The sequence below is a fragment of the Taeniopygia guttata genome, chromosome 1, assembly GCF_048771995.1.
Source record: "Taeniopygia guttata chromosome 1, bTaeGut7.mat, whole genome shotgun sequence".
NCBI classification, from domain to species: domain Eukaryota; kingdom Metazoa; phylum Chordata; class Aves; order Passeriformes; family Estrildidae; genus Taeniopygia; species Taeniopygia guttata.
The window spans coordinates 104,286,199-104,312,530 of record NC_133024.1 but is presented as its reverse complement, the minus strand read 5'-3'; the positions used below and the strand labels follow the sequence as shown (position 1 = coordinate 104,312,530).

General features: G+C 34.8%; 1 protein-coding gene across 4 annotated transcripts in view; it reads right to left on the bottom strand.

Moving 5' to 3' along the window:
- Positions 1 to 26,332, bottom strand: part of IL1RAPL1 (interleukin 1 receptor accessory protein like 1) — a 676,860-nt gene that overhangs the window by 256,466 nt on the left and 394,062 nt on the right. For all 4 annotated transcript variants that reach the window (XM_072934853.1, XM_072934849.1, XM_072934841.1 and 1 more), the window contains 2 exons: positions 10,004 to 10,190; positions 8,762 to 8,915 (listed from right to left, as the gene is read on the bottom strand). In XM_072934853.1, coding sequence (XP_072790954.1) covers positions 8,762 to 8,915; positions 10,004 to 10,190 — 341 coding nt within the window. The remainder of the gene's footprint in view (positions 1 to 8,761; positions 8,916 to 10,003; positions 10,191 to 26,332) is intronic.

Genomic DNA, 26,332 nt, shown 5'->3' with positions numbered 1-26,332 from the left:
GGTGTTACACATGAAGCACAGTTTATTCTAACTACCAAAATTAATCAAAACAGAAATATTTTAATAAAAAACCCTATACTTATTTTGCACACTGCAGCTAGCTTAAAGAAATGCATGCTGTGATTCTATCCTAAGGAAACTTAAATACCATGAAAAATAATAACAGTAATGTTGCTTTAGGCACATCAATGTAAAAGCAATATATTTTACTAGACCAACTGGTATATTAAGCCCCTGAGATTTAAAGATAGCCTTGTACATCCAAAAGCTTGTTCTTTTTCTTCTACCAGCTGTACATCTTGTTTAAAAAACAAATAATATTTCTACTACAGATTTGTACTTGTCTGCTTTGAAAAACTGACATGAAATTTTACGCTTATTTTATAACAAGAAAATATTATGTAGAGCCAGCTTGCTATTTCCAAAGGTTATAGCCATAACAAACGAAACCTTAAAGTCGGATTCATGTGATTTAGATGCCTATATTATAAATCTACACGATTTTGTCAACCAAAGCCCTTGGATAGTCAAGAGATGGAAGTGGAATTCTGTAAAACTCAGCTCATCTGATGTTCCATGCATTGGCACAAAGAGGATATCAGTCACACCGTGGAATTGCCAGAAGGAGCAGCCACCTCATATGCTCATATTTAATAAATATTAAACTTAGGTGAGGGGAGTCTTACCTCTCAGGGAAAAAATGTACACAACAGGTCATGTATGCACCATAAATAAATCTTCCACAACTTGAGTAAAATTAAGCTGTGGGACTAGTCGCTCCACAAAGGGCTTGTTAAGGGCTGGGAATGTTCATTGTCATATTGGGTGTCTGGAGAATTATAATCCTCTTGTTGAACATGTGAAGAATGCAGTGAGGTGAAACAGAGTGATTTAGAAAGGGAGAAAACTCACAGGCATCTTTCTACTTTAGTTCTTCCATCTAAACTTTGTTTAAAGAATGTGGAAGAAATTCACTGATTTATATCACTCCTCAGTCATATTTCTATGAAGTTATATCTATATTTTTAAATTAATCCAGTTATGGGTGTGAATATAATACTCCAAAGCAAAAGGAAAAACTGCATTATAGAAATGGAAAAATGTCATTGCTGGTTCCAATTTCTTTTTCATATTCAAACAATTATTGTGTGTTATCATGTTCACACAGAAAAAAAAACAAGCTGGTGAAATTGTTTTCCTAGATTAACCTCTCACATAGATAAGTAAAGCATAAGTAAATTATTACACCATTTTGATTTAGTAATTTCTATTCACTTTAACATAGCTTTAATTTTTAAACTTTTCAGATAAAGTACCCTAGAGTTATTTCTCTTGACTGCTGAATTTTAGTTCTATTTTTTCCAGTAAGTCAGTAGGTGTTTTACTCAAATTTATTCCAGTAAGGGCTGAAAAAAGATATTTAACAAAGTGAGTACACTGGAGGAACTATAGTTTCAGACATTCAGAATTAAAATCTGTACTTTATAGTTATATAGAAATAGTTGGGCAGGTTTTTCCTTTTTATTATGGTAAAAAAAAAAAATATTTCATCTCTTGTTCATCCTGTTTTGGAGGGTCACTATGCAGCTGCCATGCATTTTGCCTGTTATTAAAGCATGAAGAAAGAATATTTAAATTACCTTTATAAAATTGTTTCATTAATTAGTTGAAATAAATTGCATGAAAGAATAACCAATAAAACATCAGGGTGATTTGCAGAGCTGGATTTTTAAAAACTGATTTCAATTTTTAAAATTAACATCAGTTCTGATCTTTCATAACCAGAAAGTCAAGATGAAATTTAAGTCATGGGCAAATGGACATGAATCTCAGAGAAACTAAGATTTCAGTTGTGATTCACACTTGTAATAGAATTCCAAGTAAAACTTGCTTCTTAAATTTGATATGCACTGTTTTTCTATTGTTTATATATACTAGGATATTTTTGGTAATTAATTAATACTATGAGAAAACAGCATGAATAAAAAGGCTTTTTTTCCCTTGGTGGGTTGGTGAATGGGAGATCACAACATTTCTGAGCATGTCAATACTCTTTGAGAGAAGTTACATTTTTTAATATAGTGGAACATATTAGACACCTTCTAAATTATTTTAAGGCTACTATTTTGTTAACACACATCCCCATGTGATATTACTGCAGTTAAAATGAGGTGTCTTTCCTTTTCTTCTGCAAAAAGAAATTTTCTGCTTCTAAAAACAACTCCAATGATTTCAGGTACATGTATTATCTGGAATTTCCCTCTGAACATATGTATTACCCATATAATTTTGTTTAGTATCTCTGAATTTAGAACTTGCCTAAGCCATTTGAAAGACACTGAAAGCATAGTGAAAATGGTCTCCATTTTAAAGCTAAATATTCAGTCAATCTAATTGTGCATAGACTGTTTTTAAGAATGTGTACAGATTACTTTTAGGATGAGGGCAACAGAAAGTCCTTATGCTATTGTACTAGTGCATTTTATACTCTGGCTTATTAAAGCACCATCCTGGAAGACTCCACTGTACATATAAATTATCTAAAGCAGTACAACTGTAATCTTTGGAAATGACAAATGCTAAGTTAGGACAGTATTGGTGGATTTAACATACTCTAGGGGAATGCAAAAGTAAAATGAAGTCTTCTGATTCCATAGCAATAACATGAAACATTAACATTCACTATAATTTATCTGCTTTTTAAAAGGTTGTTTAACAAGCATCTTGGGTGCCTTAACAACAAATTTATTTAATTTCATAAGATATTATTGAACTACAAGTTTATATGTCTTTTATGTCTTTAGCTGTCACTAACACATTTTTGTGATAAAATTTTTTCTGCAAATTCTTTCTCTCTGTAGAATTTAGTTAATCTTAAGAACCTCACTACACTAAACTGAAACAATCACCCTGGTAACAACACACACTCACATTGTTTTTATTTCAATTTTCAATTTTATTTCAATTTTATTTCTCATATGACTCATGAAGAAAGGGAAATTAACTCACACAAACAAACTTCCATTTTGAAAATGTCATTTCCCTATTTTTTTCCCCTCACCCGATGTAGAAAACCAAATTTGTTTGGATTTATTATTTTACATTAGTCTTTAACCTTACACACAAAGCCAAAGATTGAAAAAAAAATTCAGGGAAAAAATAGTATAAGTTTAAAAAGATATCAGGTTTATAATAACACTTAGAAATAAGCAAAATTGCTGTAAATTTAACAACAGTATGCATGGTAATGCACTGTACTTCTGGCATAATATCTAATTTGTTAATATAAGTGGAATTCTTCATTGTGATTATGGACTAAGATTTCTTCTATTTCTCACCAATTATTGAAACATTCCCTTAACTTTTACTGTCATTGCATTGTCCACAGGGAGTACAGGACTCCAGCAGAAGTCATGACTGCATCATCAGCTGCTAGTGGCCAAATCCTGGAGGACTTTTGGTAAATAACAGAAAGAGAGCAGTATCCTGTGCTTTCTGGACATTGTCCAGAATGATGAGCATATAAACACATCGTCCAAAGGGAACAAATTATTCATCAGGTATTTATTAATCTGACCACCCTACTTTGCCTACTTTTTGAATTACCTTCTAGAGGATCTTCTCTCTAACCTAACTATGATAGGAACAATCTCTAATAATAGAAACTGGTCTTTGTGAGCAGCATATGACAAAGGAAGAAATGTCAAAAGGTCACCAGCAGCAAGGCTGAAAATCTGGAATTTTTTCTCCCTTTAACTTTTACATTTATTTGACAAAGTGCTGAAGCTGGTTTTCTAATTAATCATTTCAATTTATAACAGAGACTACATGACATCATCTTCTGTTCCTTTGAGGTAAAATACATAAAGCTTTGCTCTTTGATGTCTTCATATAAGGCTAGTTTTGACTAACACTCTAAACCTATTTACACTAAATATGTTAAGTGAATGTTTACAGAGAACACTTATCAAACATCGCCATAATGTTTTGATTATTATTACTCAAATACACACAGAAAATTCATTTAGACCCTTGTTTTCAGGAGCATTAAAATGATTGCACTATAAAAGAAAAACACTTATTTCTAATTTACAATTTAAAAAATCATCCCACTCTTCAGCCATAACTCTGTTAAACCTACAGAATTTTATGCATTTTAAAATGTTAGGTTAGTATTTTGAACATGCTGCTCTCATAATGAGTCTATTGTTTTCTTGGTATTTTATTAGTCTTTGCACAGAATAATGGTAAATAGAACTTCTATCTGAGTATGTTCTGGAATTGAATTAAATTAATGATGAACAAAAGGAATGAACGTCAGCTCTGATAATTATTAGGATCAGCTGAATCAAGTAGTCACTGGGTACATTCAATATGGTTCATACCAGTCATTAATGTCAGAAACCATGCAGAGTCTGTGCTAAATCTCTAAATGCTTGGAAAACAACTATTTTTGTTCTTTAATACTTTTCTCACCTAGCACCTGCTAAAAATAAAGAAGAACATACTTATGGCATCACTTCCCTGCATTCTGATATATTGAATGTGAAAGAGCAGCACACCTGGAAAAATTGAAGCCAACTATTTTTTGGGGAAAATAATGGTGAACATTTTGTCTTGTACAGTTAAAATACAGACCACTTAAAGCAGGTTATAACCTTCGAAGTATGTGTGCATGTGTTTCCTGTTTCAGGATGTTTTTTGGTTTTTATTCACAACATATGGTGGCTAGCTGTATATAAAAGATCCATGTTTTGAGCTGTGAGGCTAGGTATATAACTTAATCATAATTATTTCTTCATAATATTTATTTTTACAGTGATCTTTTCAGCTCTAAAAATACATACATACATGCAGTCATTTAAGATTTCCCATTATGTTAATGAGGACTTAATTTATCAGAAAGCAAAAAGAGACAAAGCTTATTCGATATAACCCAAACTTTAAACAGCACTAAAGAGTTGACTACAGCATAACTGAATGAGAAAAATTGCATTATTTTTTGTATTGCCCAAAAAAAAGTCATGTGTTGAAGAACACAAAAGAGTAAACTGGCACTTTCAAGATTATTGCAGAAATTTGATAAACCAAGCAGGCTGAATTTAAACAAAAAAAATTACTCTGGCAATTTATTATTCTTATAGCTTGATTGTAAACATGCTGGAATCTGTAAATCTAAAACTGTACTCATTCCAGCAGGAGTTGTTTCTAAGGGAACTTCCTGGGGTCTATCACTGAATAAAGAAAACAAAAGGTATCTATGAGGAAAGCCTTTACGATTAAGAACCTACTGATTAGCTCTTATTCCATCTGCAAGGTATAAGGTATTCTTACTTCTGACAGAATGGAAAAAAGTATTCTAATATGTAAACTAAAACAGAATAAGTAATGTTCCAACTGCAAGACTGATGGGGTCTGTCTGCTTTATGGTGTTCATGATGTTCACTGCATATCCTATTGCAGTGAGGACAGGTATATTCCCTCTGACACAGGCTGGACTTCATTTGACCAGAGGGAAACCCTTCAAAAACAGAAAGAGTTTGCAAATGCTTTAGTACTATAAGTGTAAACAAACAAACAAATAAAAATTAAAAAAAAATAAGTTAAACTTTATATTTAAATAAAATAAATCACTGAAGGAAAGTATTTTTGACCCATGTTGTGCACTATGACTAAATTAACACTATCCTTTTATAATAGGATTCTTTCCCAATACTAAAAACATTCTTAATTAATTATGTCAGAGACAGCAGGAATGCCTTAATTAAAATCCCACATATAAAAGAAACATACTAATGTGAACAATAAAAATCTACAAATGACTTTGTACATTGCAGGACATTGTAGAATGTGTAATTGCATAACCAAAACAAAAAAAAAAAAAACCCTAACAATTATACTTTTTATGTGAATATTTTGATTAGTTACAAGCTAAAATAACCAGTATATAGTGGTTTTTTTGCCAAACAGGGAATTTCTAGGTTCCATCTCAGAACAATAAAGAAATTATTTCAAATCACTTCTATTTTTCCAGTGTGAGATACGGATCTTCAAAAAATTTGAAAAAGTTTCCATTAATATCAAAGAAAAAAGCCCCAAAATAACCCAAAAACAACAAACAAAGTGAGCCATTAATTATTTGCTACTCTAAAGGTGTACTCTAAAGGTGTACTCTAAAGGCGTATTCTAAAGGTGTATTGTAAAGGTTTACACAAGGTGACATTGAGTGCTTATAATTTAACCTAAGAAGAGGCAAAATTTTATCATTTTTTAAACAGAAAGGAAATTATCTTTTTCCATGGCTTAGGGGTTTTCAAATGCTATACTTAGATGAGATGGATACTACCTATTAAATGAGTTTGATCTTTCTCTAAATGTGTGGATTCCCTTCTTATTTTTCAACTTTAATGCTAAATCAGAATACGAGCCATTGCATGTTCCACTATGAGGCACACAGATATTTAAGGTGTAAAGCGCGGAGCTTATAACAAGGATATACAGCACCAATATTAAAAAGAACATGTTTATAATTGCATCCATAGTCAATGGTCTGTAAGAGCAGCAGGTTACCCTAAAGGAGACAGCAACTCTGAAAAAACTCACTGTGTGGGAAAAAGAGGAAAATCCTTAAGAGGTGACTCTCCACAGTTATGTGGAGAGAAGAGGTGGTGAGGAAAAGCTGTAACAAAAATTAGTACTATGAGAAATCTATCTGCTTGTTCTGTTTGTTCACATAATATTAAAAAGATAATATGAAGAGCCACTGTACTACTAAAGGAGTTTACGAATTTGGAGGTTGTCCTTAAATCTGCTGGGGTTTGCAGAGGTGGAGATTGAATAGTTCCCTCCCTATGAATTAATTCATTTTTAGCACATCAAAATCAGCCAAGTCTCTTGCTGTCTTTGTCTAGTTAAACATTAAATACTGAACTCCTACCTACACTACAAGTGATGAATTACATTTTTTTTAAACTATTTCTACAAATAGTAACATGAATCCGGGTCCAATGCTTTTTTTCTTTTCCTTTTCTGTCAGTCTGAGCCTGTTGAAATACTGCTGTGCAGTAGAGCACCAACTAAAAGGAGAGAAGGGATTGCTTAAAGATGCAATAAATCCAGGTATCAAATATTGCAAAAGATAATTGACATTATTCTGGTATAAATCATACACTTGAAGAATCTTTCTCTGCTTTCTTTATATAAGAGTCAATCTGAGCAAATGGATATTTATTGTGAGGTTAATCACTCGACAGTAATTCCTATCTGTACTGACCAAATAAATCAATGTTGTACAACAACAAAGAGATCCTGGTTATTGAGTTTAAATAAATATGATTGATTACTTGAATCTACCAAAGCAACATAAAAAATATGATTTCCAGACACATCCAACAGTGGAAAATTGGATTCCCTAATTGACCACAATTTCTGTTAATGTGGAGGGAAAATGGGATACAGTGAATGAGACAGCAAACTTTTCACCACTGAAGAAAACTAAGGTTGCAATTCAACCTAATGCTTAAAATAAGTGTGTTACTAGTTGCTGCTGTGCCTCAGAGTTATATATTAGATACAAAAAAAGGATCAAGAACAGCCCACATAATTATTATTATATATTATTATATAATTATTATGTTTTGGTTTACTAAATATTTTGAAGGTGAACTTACACATACGAGTCTCTTTGTCAACCATATGGATCTAGTTCACCTCTAATTTTCCAGGGAAATCCTCATTCTTCCTTCTTTTAGGAAATATATAATGAAACTACACAGCATTACATAGATCGTGATGCACCCCTTCTTACCATTTTAATCCTATAATTGTAAAAGCCCATTTTTACCTTGCATTTATGTTCACCTATATGTTTTACATAATTGTAAAATCAAGGTTAGAGGTCTGGTGGGGAATTAAAAATATAGTGGACCATTCTTCACATTGTTCTGTTGCTGTGGACATTACTATTACAGTATATATTTTGTTTCCATTCATATTGCATTTTAAATACTGATATGGTAGTTTTAAAAGCAGGTTATATTAAATGCATCTTATGCAATTGCTGTTTGCTGAATTATAGAGTTTATTCATGTTACATAATAACTATGTGGAACTCAATACTTCAAAATATTTTTGAAGCCAAGACTAAATGGATTAAAAAAATAATCAGACCAATGTAAAATAGATTAATTGGTAACCACAGCACATGATGAGTGAGATCAGGAAGTTCTTGAACTATAAACCAGAGAAAGTGCAGAGAGAATAACAGAGGAAAAATGCTCCTGTCCCTCATCATTCACTGCTCAAGACTTTAAATGGTCCCACTGGGAAAGAGCTACTGCTCTTGGGTTGTGGTACAGCTGTTCTCATGTCCAAAGACAATTAGAGTTTTTACCATGGAGTTATTGCTACATCTATTTTGATGCCCCAAGTAATTTAATCAAATGACACAGTATGATAGACATAATGATATTCTTTTCCCTGTAAGAGGTCACACTTTCTGAATTTACCTGTTCCTTGACCATATTTTCCACTAAAAAAAAAAAAAAGTGCTGCCCACAAGCTTTTCAAACAGAACAAATCTCAGACTTGCCAAGGTATTACAGATACCCCTGTGGAGTACTCAAAACTGTTTTAATGTATCAACCATTCATAACAACAAAGATGCGTGCAAATGGTATAACTCAACACCACACAACTTGAACCATAATACTCAGTGGGGCTTTTTTTCTAGATATAGAAGATAGAAACAGCCTGTAATTACCTGTAACTGTCAGCTCCGTAGTTCTTCTGACAACAAAGAATCCATATTTTAGCTCACAGGTGTAATTTCCAATGTCATCCTCTCTAACTTCCCGAATGACAAGAGTGTCCTTTTTAAACACAATACTTGATCTCCACGTCTTTGACTTGCATTCCTGTTTAATGAGAATATAAAACTTCAGGGATTGTGTTTTTACACTTAAAATGGCCATTTGTGTGGCCATTTACACTTAAATGTGGCCAATTCTGCCCAAAGTAAAGGTGGCTAGGCAAGAGCCTAGGCTAGTTATAAATGCATGTAAACTAAATATGTAAAAATCCAGTCTATTTAGATGTTGGTTAAAATTAATTTTATCGCCTGATTTCATATTTATGCCTCTGGCTAGAAAAGGTAGTTGATTACTTTGGTGGGTTCTTTTTGAGTTAGTTTGCTGAGTTGCTCATATTTAATTTACTTATTTAGCATTACACTTATGTCTGCAATCTATGACTTTTATACTACCAGCAGCTTGGGCTGCAGAGGATAATTTTTTCTTAAATTCAACTTTTTAAAAATAATTATAATTAAAAAATGCAGAGAAACAGAAGATGAGAATGAGGATAAATGAGGATGCTACAGAACTCTTTCTAAAACAATCTTAGAATCAAAACTCTCTATACATAGAAAAGATGCATTCTTAATCTAAAAAAGTATTTTTTTAAAGAGACAAAATCCAAGATGAAAACAAGCAAAGAGTTGGCTACACTTCTCCTATCTTAGATATGTTATCAGTTAATTTGGACATTATCTTTCCAGGCCACAAAATTTTACTTTTTAGGTAGTACAGTCTTGTATACCATAATTAATTCTAATGCACTGCCCACAGGCAGCATTATTTGCAAGAACTTGGCCTTTAAGTAATGATCTAGAAAGCATAACACAATATTTAAATAGTAATTGATAAAAACAATGAAATTATATTTGCAAATATAACTTTAAGTATATATGTAGAAACTGAAATATTGGTAGTATTTGCCAAATTTTATGATGCAAAATTAAGCTGTTTACTCAAGTAAAGCATACATAGCTTTCTCATACAGTTCAAAGCATTTCAATTTCTCAATTAGTCAATTCTTTTCTATTGTTGGTTCTGTTGTCTTTTCTTGACAAAATTTTCAAAAAGCATCATAACACATTTCGATCAAGAAAATCATAAGATTGCATAATATATATTTGAAAGTATAAATGTCTTGCATTCCTTACCTTATACCACAGAATTTCAGGCTCCCTAAATGGAAATAAAAAATCCTCAATTTCAGGACATGAGATTTCCTTGCTTTTGCTAAGTTCAGCCTTTTCAAAATATTTCATCTTTGAATTGTAGCAGAGTCCGGTGTCATTTTCACCCACCGTCAGCGAAATGGACACTTTCATACAGTAAGTCGAGTTTCTGTAATGCAATAAAAATAGAAAGAAAAGTCTAATAAATTGGAACTCGAGCAACACACCAAGAGTCACATACTCATTGCCCTGAACATGCCTTCAACAGAAGTGACAACACTTTACGGATGTTAATTAAAAATAATCTTGTGATTAATTATAGAATGAAGGATGTTTCAATCCAAGGCACTGCCAGTTTGTTGACCATAGAATGCCCATACTCCCAGGATAAAATATTTTGCATTACCTACAAACTTCAGGAGCTTGTGTTCTCTCCTGAAACTTGTTGCTACATCTGCTTCTGGATGTTGATAAGCAAGGCAGGCAGAGACTAGAGAACTTTGTTTGCCTTCTTACATTCCACTATGTGATTCAATCAGGCAAAAATACAAAACTGCTTGAAATGACTTTTTCTTTTTTTTTTTTTTCCATTTGACTTTCCAGGTGGGGAGCAAATAAGTGAATAAAGTTGAGTACTCCCCAGGAGTGATTGTGTAAGATTTCTTTCCTACTGTTCATTTTATCCCTGGCCTGCTGACAGAGGATCCTGCAGAGAGCACTGAGGAAACCTTCACCTCCTTATCACCATTCTCATCCCCTATGAGCTGATTGGTTATTTAGAATGGACTATAGTGTATATCAGACATGGCAGAATCTCAGAGATCAATTTCTTGAGATCTGTTTCCTTTTTCTGTTCAATAAGAGTGAATAGAAATACTTAGGGATAAAGAATATGAACATTTTTTTAAAAAAAACCTCTAGATTCCAATCTTCTACAGAAAATGCAACCCTGTAAGTAACTATCGAGTTAGAGAATAGTCTAAGAAACATAAATTTTGTTTTATATGACCCTTACCTGTCTACCTAATTTATGGACTTGTAAGGAAAACAAACACAAAATTATTATATTTATATACTAACTAAATAGTTAGTATAATTTGTTAGCATGTTTGAGAATCTGGTTGTATAAAGCAAATAAGGTTGCTTAAGCTTTATGCAAGTCAATGATAGGATCCACTGAATATGGATCATTCTTGCTGCATTTAAGCTGGTAAAGAGACAATTCCCATTCTTACCTGTACACACAATTGAAAATCACTCACTTTTTAAAGAATATTTTTTCATTAGTGTAAATTATGCTATTTCTCCATTAAGGTGTTACTTGGAATATTTTATTCATTTGGGTTTTTATCATATGTCTTGAAAATATAATAAAAAGTCACTTAATTCTGTTTTTCCAAATTGGTAAAATGTTTTTTCTTTGTTATTGGAAGACTCATCCCTTGGAAGCAGGCTCTGAACAATTCATCAAACTCTGAGGTTTAAGAGTAAACTGAAGAGTAGGTGGACATTTACTTAATTATAAGTGTCCTGTTATCAGATGACAGGGACCAGTTTGGCTATACAACTTTCACATTTAAATATTCTCTTTAATTCCCTCCTGTATGTTTAAACATCATGTTTAGTTCATGTTGCTGAATCGCATTATTTAAATATTTTTAGAAGGACATGGTAGGGGGAAAAAAAGGGAGGACAATTTATTGTCTTCCCAGTCTCTGAAGAAGCAAGGTTAGTAAAATTTTTGCATAGACATCCTTCAGTATTTGGAGTGAATTTTGCAGAAAAATATGATTAAATGTTTTGATCTACTAAAGAACTCTGTTCTGCAACAGTGACAATGTCAATTGCCAGAGACAGAATTTCATCTGAGGCACATCCAAGTTTCCATCGCAACAGCACATCCTTCAGCAGATGCAGCTAAGGCTTCCTGCTCCATAAGAGAAGCATTTTGGAAATATTTCAGAATGTTTAAATTCATTGTTTGAAGTGGATATTTCTAAACCGTCAGATTCAAGGTACTGAAAAATTTTGGGTGGATTTTTGTCAGTTGAGCTGCCTAACAGAATTTTCTTTCAAAAGCTCAAAGTATTATCAAAAAGCCCTACAATTCCAGATGCCCACTGATGACACAGACTTCCTTATTTCAATTTTAAATACTAACTGCACTGTCAGTCTGACTCATCTCATGCTCTCTGTCACAAACCAAGGCTGTTGGGATGAAACAAAACTCAAAGAGGTGGGTACAGAAGGCAGAGCAACACAAAGAGTATGAGGTAAGAAAACCAAGATAATGGGCTCTCAGTACCAAAAGTAAAGAAAGGAAGAAAGAAAATTAAAAAGTCCCCAGATCCCAGGTAGGAATGAAGGAGGAGGAGGAGGAAGAAGAAGAAAAAGAAGAAGAAGAAGAAGAAGAAGAAGAAGAAGAAGAAGAAGAAGAAGAAGAAGAAGAAGAAGAAGAAGAAGAAAAAGAAGAAGAAGAAGAAGAAGAAGAAGAAGAAGAAGAAGAAGAAGAAGAAGAAGAAGAAGAAGAAGAAGAAGAAGAAGAAGAAGAAGAAGAAGAAGAAGAAGAAGAAGAAGAAGAAGAAGAAGAAGAAGAAGAAGAAGAAGAAGAAGAAGAAGAAGAAGAAGAAGAAGAAGAAGAAGAAGAAGAAGAAGAAAAAGAGGGTTTGCTGGCTACATATGGCAGAGGGTAAAAAATTCTCAAGTGTTAGAAATAAAACAGTTTTCCCTATGTTTATTACTTGAGGGTCCAGATAAATAACAAATAAAACCAAAGAAAAATCCTATGATACAAGTTTAAGGAATTTTAAAAATTTGTGTTAGCCAGTTAGCCCCAGCAGGTCACTGCCCTCCCAGTGGCTTCAGGACAACAGTTCATAAACTTCAAATGCAGGATTCCATTTTACTGTATTTGGGTTTTTATTTGTTTTTTGTGGATTTTTTTTTCCCAAAAACTGTTTCCCCAAACTCTGCTTTAACTCACTTATCACATGATACATCTTGGGTGTTTCTTTTGTATGTTTGTCTTTTCTTTTTTCCCTGAATATGGTAATAAGAAGAGTGACAAATTATCAAATAAATTTTTCCTTAATCTCATCAGTCCCAAATGCTCACAAGTATAAAGTTAGCAAGAACCTTTTTGTATATGTAAGTGAAAGTTTTCATTTTCAGCTGCTATTCAATAGATTTTCAAGTGCTAAAATAATGAAATCTTAAACTACAAAATATAATAAGAGGAATAAAAAAGCTGTTTGGTGGTTTTTATTTAAGACACCAAACCCATTTAAATCAAATTTATCTTAAAACAAAGTTAAATGAACAGGTAACTTGTTAGAGAAAAAAGGAGAAGAGGAGAAAAATGGGAGAAGACTGACAAGAGAACACATACAAGACTAAGAATAGCTTCTTTAAGCTTTAGCTTTTACAATATTCCCATCTACATTTAAAGGAGTTGTTTTGAGAATTAAGCACTTAAACCATGGTTTCTTTATGAATACATCTCTAAAATGGGCCGATGTATTTATGCTTACAAAACTCCTTTTTTTTCCTCAGAAAAAGACCTCTGGTATTTGTCAGTCTCCAGCCTCACCAGAGAGAGCTCAGTGATGGATTTACACTGCTCAGCACTGTCCAGGCAGCATCCCTCATCATCCCGATTCATGACAGAAGGGAAAGTGGAACTCTTCCTGTCACTTGTCCACTCGGGTGCTTTGGCATTATACTGTTTACAGAGTAAACAAACTGGAGAGCAAACAGGAAGCCAGAAAACTTCTCTTATGCTTCTCTTCATCATACAAAGTTGGAAAGTAACTTTATTTCTAACTCCTTCAGAACTGGACATTAAAAAGAAAGTCAGAGAAAAATATTTTCTTTGCAGTTTTATTTTAAATTTTAATAAGAGAACTTAGCCAGTGGTGTCCATATCCACTTTTTATAAATGGCTCACCACATTTCTGGGGAAAACTTTTGTTGACTTCATTAATTAGCTATTTTCATGATTTTGCAAACACAATTTTGTCCTTTTTCAGTCCAAGTAGCTTCTGTTACTGTTATTTGGATGCCTGAAAGCTGGAGAGAAAAGAATTCATTCAGGGCAGAAACAAAAACACGTTATTGATAATCTACTCGTGCTCTTGGCCGGTGGCTCCAAAGGCTCTTTGTGAGCTTTTAAACTTTCACACAGAAGTTTTTAAAGCCTCTACATAGCAGCAAGGTTTTTTGAGGACGCCTGAGGCCTTGGGCACGTGGTGAGGGAGGAAGGCCAGGTCACCGTGGGGCAGCCAGGATCACTCTCGTGCACTGAGGTCCCCTTGGTGGCAGGATCTGATGGCTCCAGCAGGTCACTGCCCCCACAGTGGCTTCCAAGACAGTAGTTCACAAACTTTATATGCAGCATTTCCTTTTAATGTATTTGGGGTTTGTTTGCTGTTTGGGTTTGTTTTTTTTTTTCCCTCAATCTCCGGAATGGCTGACTTCCACACTCGCTGGTTCTGCTATCTGGAATCACAGATTGCCTTTTCTACAAAGCTTCCAGAGCTAACAGAGCTGCAAGTGCTGGGGCAGTGCTTCAGGCATGGGAAAAGAGAAGAAAAGTGAAGGGAGATGGACAGAAGCCAGCTGAAATTTTCCTCAGTGCCTTAGAAATTATCTCCTGCTTCCATACCCTGGGGGTCCAACCCAGTTTGGAAACTACTTTTGACCTCAATTGAATTACATAAGCACTGATTTCTTCCCTCAGGGGTCACCTAATTATGTGCATGATACTATGAAATAACCCAGTGCACACAAGCCTCCAGGACTATTTGAATATCAATACTCTGCAAGATACTTGTTCCAATAGGTTTGAATTAGACACACCAGGAAATATTGTTTAGTTTTAATGCTCGCTTCCATCCTTGGAAGCCAAACATTCACATTTAATCTTTTTCTGACACAAGTGGTATGCACTGCCATCCTGAGTTTCCCCTTCACTCCAAACCTGTCAAAAGAGAAAGTCAAAATGCAAATTCTAAATGCCTTAGAATAATGCTTTCCTTGTGTAATAGGGAGCTAGTGACTGATGTGAAAGGCATTTTATTGATGTTCTGAAAAATTAAAATTAAATTAAATTAGCCTTTACAAAAGAAATTTAATTTTCTCATCCTTCCAATACCCTAAGGCTTCTTTTTTTGGGGTAAACTAAAAAAAAAAAAGGTGTAAAGGTTTATGTTACTGATTTTTCTGTATGATCTCTGTCTTTTTTAAAGTCAAAAAGTGAAACATTTCTTTACAAGGACTGGAATCAATCTGATATTGTTTTCCACATTTTAATAAAACTTCACTTTCTTAGTTCAAAATACTCAAAACAAATTAAGACAATAACCTTAATTATGAACTTGTACTGGCAATTACATGGAAGGCAAAATTACATAAAATTAATTAATTTCCCTAATTTCCCCATCAAACATTTACTTTCACATTTAGGCTTCCTTTCAGATACATTAAAAGAAAAAAATCCATAATCTTACTGAACAGGCATGCAAAAATGTTCCTATAATGTAACTCTGTCTGCACTCCTACAGTGTATGAATATAAATCTAAATAAAATTTTTTTGAAGTTAAAGATTTCTTACAGAGGAAATGTCTACAAACCAGTCATATGTGTATGCTGGGGATTCCAATGATTGTAAAAAATAATACTAGAGATATGTAATTCAAGGAAGTTACTATAAATATTTTAAAAACATATTAGTGGTATACCTATATGTTATTTTGTATGTGAAAATTTTGATTTAAAAAATAACTTTCTATTAAAATATTTGGTATTGCAGGTAAAAATGTTAGAGGTAGTTAAAAAGGATAGTAGTAAATCAAAGAAGCATTGTACTGCACAGGGCATATAGGGTGAGTAAAATATGGATTGCCACTAGTCTGAATTTAATTGCACATTTGATATTTTAGTGCTAGTTACAAATTTAGTTCTAAATTAGCTCCTCATTTCAGTAAGTCTTCCCAGGATCATTAGTGAAGAAATTTTGGGCCAGTGAGTCATAAAGTCCTAGAATGGAGATGTGTCAGAATGATACTAAATGTTTTCACTGCAGCAGATCAATGTATGTTCCCAGAGGAGATGGAAGTATGAAGAGCTGTGCAAAAGTGTACCCTCACAGATGAAAATCCCTTTAGCTTTCAACAAACTGCAGTAGGGAGATAATACCATAGCATGAAATGCCTCTAGGTATACTATGTCCTCAATACAGGAGGCATTGGCACTTGCTTTTTCTTGGGAACCAATGATCCTGAAGAGTAATTTTTATACCCTTCCTTTGCACCATATGCCAGAATAGCAGAAATGTTTATTTCGAAATTACAAGCTAATAGAGTTATATTATTCCTCCCATTTTTTTTCATTTATAGAATCAAAAAATGTTTGAGATCAGAAGTGAACTCTTTGTATCATCTTGTCCAACTCCCCTGATCAAGAAGAGCCACTTAGGTCTGCTTGCCCAGGAGCATGTTCCAACTGCTTTTGGATATTGACAAGAATGGAGACTCTACAACCTTCCTGGGCAACCTGTTCCAGGGTTCAGTTGCCCTCTTGGTGAAAAGTGTTTCCTGATGTTCCAGTGGAATATTCTGTGCTCCAGTTTGTGCCCATTGTCTCTGGTCCAGTAACCAGGCAACACTGAAAAGAGCCTGGCTCCATCCTGTTGGCACTCTCTCTTCAGAAAGGTCAGCGAGATTCTCTGTGCCTTCTCCAGGGTAGAGTCCCAGCTCTGTCAGCCTGTGCTCACAGCAAAGATGCTCCAGCTCCTTTATCATCTTCATGATTCTTCATTAGACTCTCTCCATGTTTCTCTTGCACCAGCAAGTCTGGAATTGGACCCTACTCCAGTGGCCTCACCAGTGCTGAGTAAAGAGGAAGGGCCACCTCCCTTGGTGTGCTGGCAATACTAAAACAGCACAGTCATCATTCACCCTTTTTATTGTAGGAGCACATTGTTGCTTCATGTTCAACTTGGCTTTCACCAGAACCCCCAAGTCCTTTTCTTCAAAGTTGTATATATTTTTGTTCATTGAACATCTGTTTTCTCAGGTGTTTTTTCACTCACTGGGGATGGAGCGGAACCATTAAACAAACAAACAAAAAAATCTTTTTCCAAGTATTATATAAAAAGGACAAAAAACCCATAAGGCTGGTATGAGAATGAATAGAAAAAATGCAGACTTTTTGGAGCCTGCTCCAGCAGCTGTGCTTCTATGTTCAGGAACAATTGAATGTTACTACATCCTGATGACTCAGAAGGTCAACAAATACTGAAATGTCTTTATCACCAAATCATCCTTTTTGCAAATGCCTTCCTTTATAGTACTAAAACTGAAAACATTGAAAGTGCAGTACTGCTAAATGGCTTCTCCCTTGTTCCCTCTCTTTGCCTGATGAACTCACACCGCTTTCAGATAAAGACAGATCCTGTCATTCAGTCTCAAATGCTAAGTTAGTTTTCTGTTCAGCTGTCCAGTAGATGCATAAAGACTATCCATGAAGGTGTCTGTCTTGTTTCCAAATTATTAGATATTTATCTGTTGTTAACTCTGCATGAGTCTGTTATTTTCTGAATAGAAAAGTCACTCATTAATGCTAGATATGGACCGAGATATCCAACAATTACAACATTTATTATAGATATTGGAAGAATGTCATTTGCACATGAATAAGATTCCCTTGAAAATCTCTCCATAACTCCTTCCCATATCTACCCAGTAAAAATGGGAATACATAAAAAACCATTACATTTATTAGGTTCAAGGCTGTTTCCTATCATACTGATGACACTTTTCCAGACTCCCAAAAATTCTCCAATGGGATTTAATGACAATTCTGAATTTTAAAAAAACTAAATAATTCCTAGAATTATCACTCCTGTGTTTGTTAAAATAAAAAAAACCAAAGAAACAACAACAACAAAAAAAACAAACCCCATGCCCCAAAAAACTGAAACAACTCCCTCCCAAAAAAACCCCAATCCCTACAGTTTTAGTTATACTTGTTTTACACCTACTTGAAAAACAAGTCAGATATCAGATATCAGTCAATCTTCCTTACCAGTCACAGGATTAAAAGGACGACAGGAGTATGAGATCTCAATAAGAACATTGCTGTGTGCAGATTGAGCCAGAACTCGAAAGCAACAACTTTCTGCAGAAAAGTCAGTCTTTGGAAAAGTTGCTACTGCTGCTGCTAAAGTAGAAATTTAGAAATGTGCAAGAATTTTTATGAAATTTATACAACTGAAAACCTCAGAGCAAGCCCTGACTTTCCAAAGGCAGCAGAATTTGAAGGAATAAATCAATCAACAAATGGATATACACAATTTGGATTTGTCCTTCATTTGAGAACCATAAAGGACACATTTATCCATTTTTGACTGTGTTCATATAAACAGCTTTACCTCAAGACAATTTCCAAAGTTGTTCCAGTATTATTGGTAAAGACATAATAAATATTTTTATTTCACTCTAATTTTAAGCTCTAAAATGTGCTCCTGATACTCTTCAGGCAGTAGCTGAAGATGAGAGTTATGGAAGCTCAGGCAATATAAACCAGTATTTGCACTATGTTTATATCAACAGCATCCCTGAAGGCAAACATGGGCAAGTAAGGACTTCACCCACCTGAGCTACCAACTCTGCCCAGGATTGAAAGTGTTCTCAGTTCAGCCTCCAGAGCTTCTGTCCAGTTTGCATTTCTGCCCTTAATTGTACTAAACACCGTCTTTATGTCCACACAGTGAAGGGAAATTGTAGAAAAACAATGATATTTACAGAGAAGATGAAAGAATTCAGTGAGCCATTTCAGGGTAACATTAGTTGAGGATGTTTGGAAATATTTTATTAAAGAGGCTGGGACAGCCAGAAGGATATACTCTTTGTTGTAAGGCTTTCAAAGCATGAGTTGAGACTCCATGCTAAAGAATTATTTATTCCTTTCTTCTACAGAAACCACAAAGAAATTAATTCTTGTTTTCCTCAGTATAAAACCAATACCTGTGAACCTTCGCTCTTAATGTCACATTTCCACCTCCAGTGACTGACCTAAGTACAACACAACACATTTGAGAATTCAGCAGAGACAATATATTCAGCAAGTATATGAAATTATACTATTATTTGTTCCATATTATTATCTACCACCAAGGTAAACAACTCTGATGTGACAAATGAAAAGGTTTCAGAGGCATTGGCTGCCCAAACAAACAGTGTGAGGATAAGACCCAGGCAGGTGCCAGACACTATTGCTATATATTTTCAATTCTTGATTTAGCTTTCAAGCTTGCTGCTACATGTCATCCTCAGTAGCATGAATCACCCAGAACATTCACACAAAAAAATCCAAAGTCATGTAAACAGCAGCAAAATGAATGTATGAGAGCTTTCTACACAGAAGCTTTGAATAATTTCACCTAAATCAAGTGTGCTTGTGCAAGCTATATTCATTTCACAAAAATGAGGTTTGCTTTACACACTTTAATTCATACCTCAAACATAAAAGCTAAGCTGAACAAGTTTAAATACATTTCAGATAATTGAAAGTCACTTCTTTTTCCGTTGAACTATGAGGCAACATTTGTGGGCCAGAGTCTTTATACAGAACAGATGCAGGAGGGACAGTAGCAGACACCTCTCTCTCAGACATATATTTTCTTGGTAGTGGATTCACAGAAAAGTCCATTTCATTTGTCAGAAATGCAGAATCTCCACTTTGGCTTGTCTGGCTGTTTCCTTCTATAGTAGGACACAGCTTCCAGCTGGGCTGGTGCTGGCAGCTTAATCATCTGCTGTTCTTTATCACCTAGCTTCATCCACAAATTCCCCACTATCTAAATATAGAATAGCTATATAAAAAAGTCCAATTCCATTTAAAATACTTTGGCTCAAAACCCTGCCACCAGTTTTACAATAGGTAGAGAATTAATGAATATATAAACTATTTATGAGTAGAAAAAACCCATACTGTCATTTATGTGCCACATTTTCTGGTTTCTATTTTTGTTTCTGCAATCTATTTCAGTCCCATTTTTTTCTTCATATTGGGAAAGAACAAAGAGAACCTGTGAATTCCTGTATTGATTAAACACTTTGTCACATTTTTCATGGATGAATAAATTTGCGAGTACTTTAATATTCAGAGCAATTTGAATTAAATAGCTATTCTCTTGACATTTGTTCAGAAACATGACTTCTGCTTATGCTCTTGGTGTCTTTGTTAGAGTCAGGTGAACGGAGCAACCAGAGGGATGAGGAGAGGCTGCAGGTTCATCCAGCAGCCGGGCTAAGCTCAGGTGCTCATAGCTGTGCACACACACACAACACATGCACACAGGAGCTCACAGGGCCGTTCACACACACCCCCCTACACAGATGTCCTGTGCTTGCTGAAATAATGAACTGCAGAGCTGACCCAGCCCCGTGCCTCCCCTCCAGCTCATCAAGTTGAAGTCAGGGAGTGGAATACACACAAACATTCTGTGTGGGTGCTTCCAGCAGCTGCCTTTAGCCTCTCATCCCAGGAACTGGCCCAGGACCACTGCTTGCCCCAGCTTCTGGCACTGGCACAGGTTTCCAGTCCCCACCAGCTGTTCCTCAGACAAGTTACCCTGCTCCCCAGCCAGGCCAGCTCAAGGCTCACTAGAATGCACCAACCCCTTGCTTAGTGGAGGCAGCACATCCACATGGAGAACTGAACTGAGCTGCCATTTAATGAGAAAATGGGACAAGTTATATAGCTCAAACTAGAGTCCCATCACCATATTTACACTGAACAGCATTTTATCTCCTTTTCCTACTATCCTCTTGCCTTTTATATGCTACTCCATTTCTTTCCCATACATTAATGTCTCTGTACCTCTGGTCCTTCCCCTAATAAGAGTCATGCATCCTCCAAATCATTCAGCAATATTTTTTACATAAACAAAAAGTGCTTTTCCTCCCTGAATCCCAGAGGAAGCCCTACATACTCTTCAGTCCAAAGGCCTTTCCAGGAGGGAACAGCTCCAAATGATTACAGGTCATGGGGATTTGTTACCCATCTCTGCTTCTCTAACCCCTCACTGAGCCTTTGTGTTTTCCACAATCATCTTTAGGCACTAGAGTGTGACTAACTTGGCACTGCATGTGATGGCAGACAAGGTATCAGTATATTAATTTTACAGCAAAGACCATCAGCCAGTTCTCAAAAGTAACAGGGTAACATTCTTGACAAGTTACTGATTTCTTCCCTGTATCCCTTGTTTTCCTAGCTGGATCTTTCATTGCCTCTTTTATAAATGCTCCCCTCTGCTCATTTAGTCACTCTCCTGGCAGAGATCCCATCAGGTTTCTTTCTAAGACTATTTTTTTATAAAGTGTCCACTGCCCTTTCTCTGCTATTTAATCTAAAGACTTCAAAATCACCACACCTTGTGGCAAAAGTAGTCAGTTTGTGAGTGTTATAACTACTTTTGAACGCTCCATATTCTCGTAATACTGTTTTCTAATGATTTTCTGAAATTTTCTATAATCCAAAGCAAATGTACACAAAATGTCTAATCAGTTTCAGCACCTTCTAAAAAAAAATTGAAATACAACTTTTATTTTCTTAAACTTCAGGTTTACAACAGTATTTCTTCTACCAGGTTTTCTCTGAAGTTTTCATTTCCTTTTACCTACCATTTTTACCCCCATTCTAATATATTTCAACCATGATTTTGTCTACACTATGTAAGCATTATGTTTACATCAGTATATAAATAAACATATAGATAATGTATCAATATAAATTCCTTAAATCCTATATATTCTCAAAACTTTTTCTGTGTCTGTTAAAAAAAAAATATATTTATCTCCTAAGTGAACCCATTTTGGAGCTACTACAAACAAAACAAATATAAAAATCCATCAAAAATTGCAGATAAAATTTCAGGATACAGTAATTATAAGTGTCATAAAAAAGACTGTCTTGTGAGGAGGGACTGAAAGCACACAAAAATCAGAAAAGTCTTTTTCTTTCTGAGTCACTTAGGAGTTGTTTGTTTTTAACAGCGCTTGTTATGGCAAATCTTCCATTATAATTATGCATCAGCAACTGCTACTCCAAAATATTGATGTTTTCTATATATTTTTTTACTTTCCTCTTTTATTTTGAGGATAAAAATTATTCATAAATATTTCAATTTCCACTTTCTGAAAGATGAAGAGCAACAGTGAAATGCTGAGGTCTTTAAGAGCACAAACTGTAGTGCACCAAACAAAACACCGAAGGAATGTGGTTTTTTTAAAACTGTGCACGACACTCAAGTGACACAAATGTTTTGAAGAACATGACTTTGAATCCCTCATATTATATTCTGCTTCCTTCATCTGTAGGTTGAAATGTATGAGATAATCTTGGTATTATTAAGAACAATAGCAGAAGCCCTAAAGTCTTCAATCTGCAGAGGCAGATTTTTCCATGTTACAGTTTCCTGCTCATTGGTGTTAGTGACAATATCGCTATTGTTCCTATAAAATGTGTTTGAATATTTGGCCCTTAAGAATTTATTTGTATCTTTTTTTAAGGGTTCACATAAAATTACCAAGTTTTATATTATTTTATTTAATAATTTTCTAAATAGATAATTTTTGAACATGTCACAAAATACCGATTACTCTAGTACAATTGTTAATCAAATGCATACATATATGTATATTGAAATGTAAATTGTTTCAGAAATAAAAGCTATGCTATCCAAAGTAGAACAGTTGTGAGTTTGTGGGCCCCAAGTTGGGCAATTCCCTGGGGGCTCCCCTGGCAGGGGAAACCCTCCTGGAGCAGTTCTGTGTCAGGAACGAGAGACGCATTGGACTTTTTCTGTCTTCAGCTTCTGTTTATTGTTATCTTATCAAAACTTCAGCACACTATCTGCACCAGACTCTGTGTGCATGAAAAACAGCACAAAAATGGCCAACAATCTCATGTTACAAGGCCTTTTAAGTCTAATAAAAAACTAAACTACCCAACTAAGAAGTGACACCTAAATTATTTTCTGTTCTAACTCAATAACTGACCCCTAAAGACCCTCAGTGTGGATTTTTCTACCCAATTACAAGATACCACTTAAACCCAAGAAGAAAGAGGAAAAAGAAGAAAGAAGACGGGAACTCAAGACAACACCCTATATCTTCCATCTTGAACCCATCTATAACATACTAAACATCCTAAAACCTAAATTTCTCACCTATGTGACATACTCCACTACTCTCTACAATCTCTGCAATCTATTTCACACTTTTGTGGTTTCTAGTTTACCTTGAGGCTTTGGAAGTTTTTTCCATGAATGAGGGTCAAAATCAGTGCTCCCCTGGGGGTCAGAACACCCCAGAGCAGATGGAGAAATATTCCCAGTGCCCTGGCTTTCCACAAACAATAAACAAAAGTTTTCTATATTTCATGTATGTTTAAATCAAAAAATTAATTAGCCCATTTCTCCTAAAGTCAAAATATCTGAAACATGGACGTTTTATGTAGAAGGGCAGAAATCAAAAATACGTTCAAATATATTCCGGCATAAAGGTAAGCATTACTTTTGATGTATGGTAGCTCTGATAAGCATCAGGGTTACTCCAGGATCTCTTTAGCTTGAAAACAACCCAGTCTATTAGTTTTTTTAAAATAAAATAGTTATAAAACCAGTTGCTTTCACACAGTAAAAGACACTCATAGGAAAACAATATGAGAATAGCTTTCCTGGATTCATATGTGGGGTTTTTTTCAGTTTTTCAGCTATTTCACAATACATACTAATGATATGACTCTTTCACAGTAAACATAGGAACTGCAAAAACCCATAACAAACCAAAACCAAACTTGCACTGAAAAGTACTACTAGCACATTAATTTTATCTGTGACAGCAAGAAAAACGTTCAGTAGAACTAAAAAATAAAATATTTGGTTGTTCCTTATTTCTGGTCAGACCATGGAGCTAAACCAAACTAAGTAGGATGACTTAATTCCACAGACTGTGGGGTTTGTGTGTATTCTTCCTTCAGAGCATTATCCAAACAAGATATGTATTTGAAGGCAAAGCCATATCCAGTGGTTATACTGGTTTAGAAATAATTGAGGCTATGTCAGTATCTATAAGATAGTCCCAGAAAGCTCTTGAATTTTGGGGGAAGGTCCCTCCTTTTTAGATTTATTGTAAGTTATCATTTCCAGAGAAGCAAGACCGGACACATAAAAGCAAGTCTGGTTTGGGAAGATTTTACTTGTTTGAGCAGATTCTCTCAATTTTTGTGCAAGCTAATACAGCTTCATGTCTGGAGTTATGAATCTCCCTGCAGAGAACGAAATTGATTTTTTTTTTTTTTTTTTTTTTTTTTTTTTTGGTGGGGAAAAGCTGTGCAATGGAGTTCTGTTCCTCTGTCAGCTCAGTGACAGCTCATCATTACTTTGTGACTGAAGGCTGTGCTGAACACTTGGCAGAACTGGGCATATTCTGCTGACAGAGCAGAATTTTGCCACAATCTGCTGACATGACCAGCCAGGGATAGGCTGCCTGTTCCAGCACACAGATTCCTCCAAGACACTTCCCTGGTGTAGTTCCCTCCACAGCTAGACTCAAGTCTCAAGTAAAAATATCCATGGTAGTTTCAGTCAGCAAGATGGTTTTTGATATTCAAAAGCAGAGGGAAGTCCCTACAGCAGCATATGCATATTTATGCATAGATATTTAATGTTTTAAAACTAGGAGAATTTTTACAAATTTCTTTATAAAGGAAGTGATTACATAGTTGTCTTGATTATGCCATTAAAACAAAAAGTAGCAAGTCCCTGACTTAAATGATTACTATATGCCTTTAGCTCTACCTTTCTGTGTACTAACATTATAAGTCAGTTATTAGCTATAGGATTATACTTTACTTTTCAGTGTGAACTTAACTCATTTACATGTCCAGTATAGACCAGTGTTTCCCAACACTTGACATTTCCGACTAGGAAACATGGCTTCAATACTTTCCAACACTACTCTCAATTATTAAATCTCGTTGGATGGGTTGAAGTTCACAGATGTTGCTATCAGGCATGCCATGGAGAGCCCCTACATGCAGCATGGTGTAATATGACACAGGAAAGAAAAAGGGGAAAAAAAAATAAAATAAAAGAAAAAGAGGAAAAAGGCAGAGGAAAAGTCACATTATTTTCCTCAATGACCCCAAGGCTACTGGGACCCTCAAGTTAAAATACAGGCATGGAGAGGTCCTGTATATCAAGTGTAGCTCAGAAGAGAAAAGAGTTGTTATATAATCCCTATAGCCTCTCTCCTCACTAAAAAATCCCTGAATAAGATTGTTTTTGTGGAGAAAGTGTCAGATCTGACTGCAGCACCACTAAAATATCATTCTTTTATCACTTGCCCTCATTTCAGTTTTAATAAGCTCTCTTGGCTCTCTTATCTTTTTATGTTCACTCCAGAGCAATTAAACAGAAATGCAAATGTCATACCCATTTTTATAACAGTGTCTCTTATAAAATTGCAATGAAGACAGCAAATTATATATCTGTTGAATGATCTATCTTTTTTTTTGTCAACAAAATCTAGCTAATATGAAGACAGTGCACCTCCCTATATGTACCATATATGTGTTTGCATGTTTTATGAACATGGGAAGGTTATTGGTTACAATTCTAGGACAGCTTCTGAGGAAACATTAGATTTTGAAAGCTCAGTCAGGCAGGGAGAAAGTTTATGAATATTCAGTGTGGATTTCAAAACAGCTGCTCTTTTGACCATTATAAAAATTACTAACTTTTTTATTCACTAAATAGAAACATACAGTAAAGTGATATTGTGTTCACATAAATATCTGATAACCAATTTAATCCAGATGTGTTTTCATAGAACTATCCAGAAATCCAATGGAGACACAGAGAGTATAGCACAAAAAATAAATCAGTAAGCATGAACAATGAACAACATGGTGTCATAATGACATCTGATCACTACCACCAATAGAAAAAATCTCCCCCAAACTAAGTAAGGTATGCTTTGCCACTAGAAGTTTTCTGACACAGAGTGCCATCCATCTTCTGCTCAGGTATTTGCCTGTGACCTCAGCCAAAGGCAGCCAAGTGTTTCACACTCTGCAGTACATTTACCTCATCATCTGTGAAATGTAAAAGTGTTATTTTGCAGAGGAGGAACTGAAACAGAAAAACTACTTCCCCATTCCTCACAAATAGTAATATGACAAAATATCACAAAAATAATTTAAATCCAGGTCTAAGCATTTACCCTCCAAAATAAACCCTG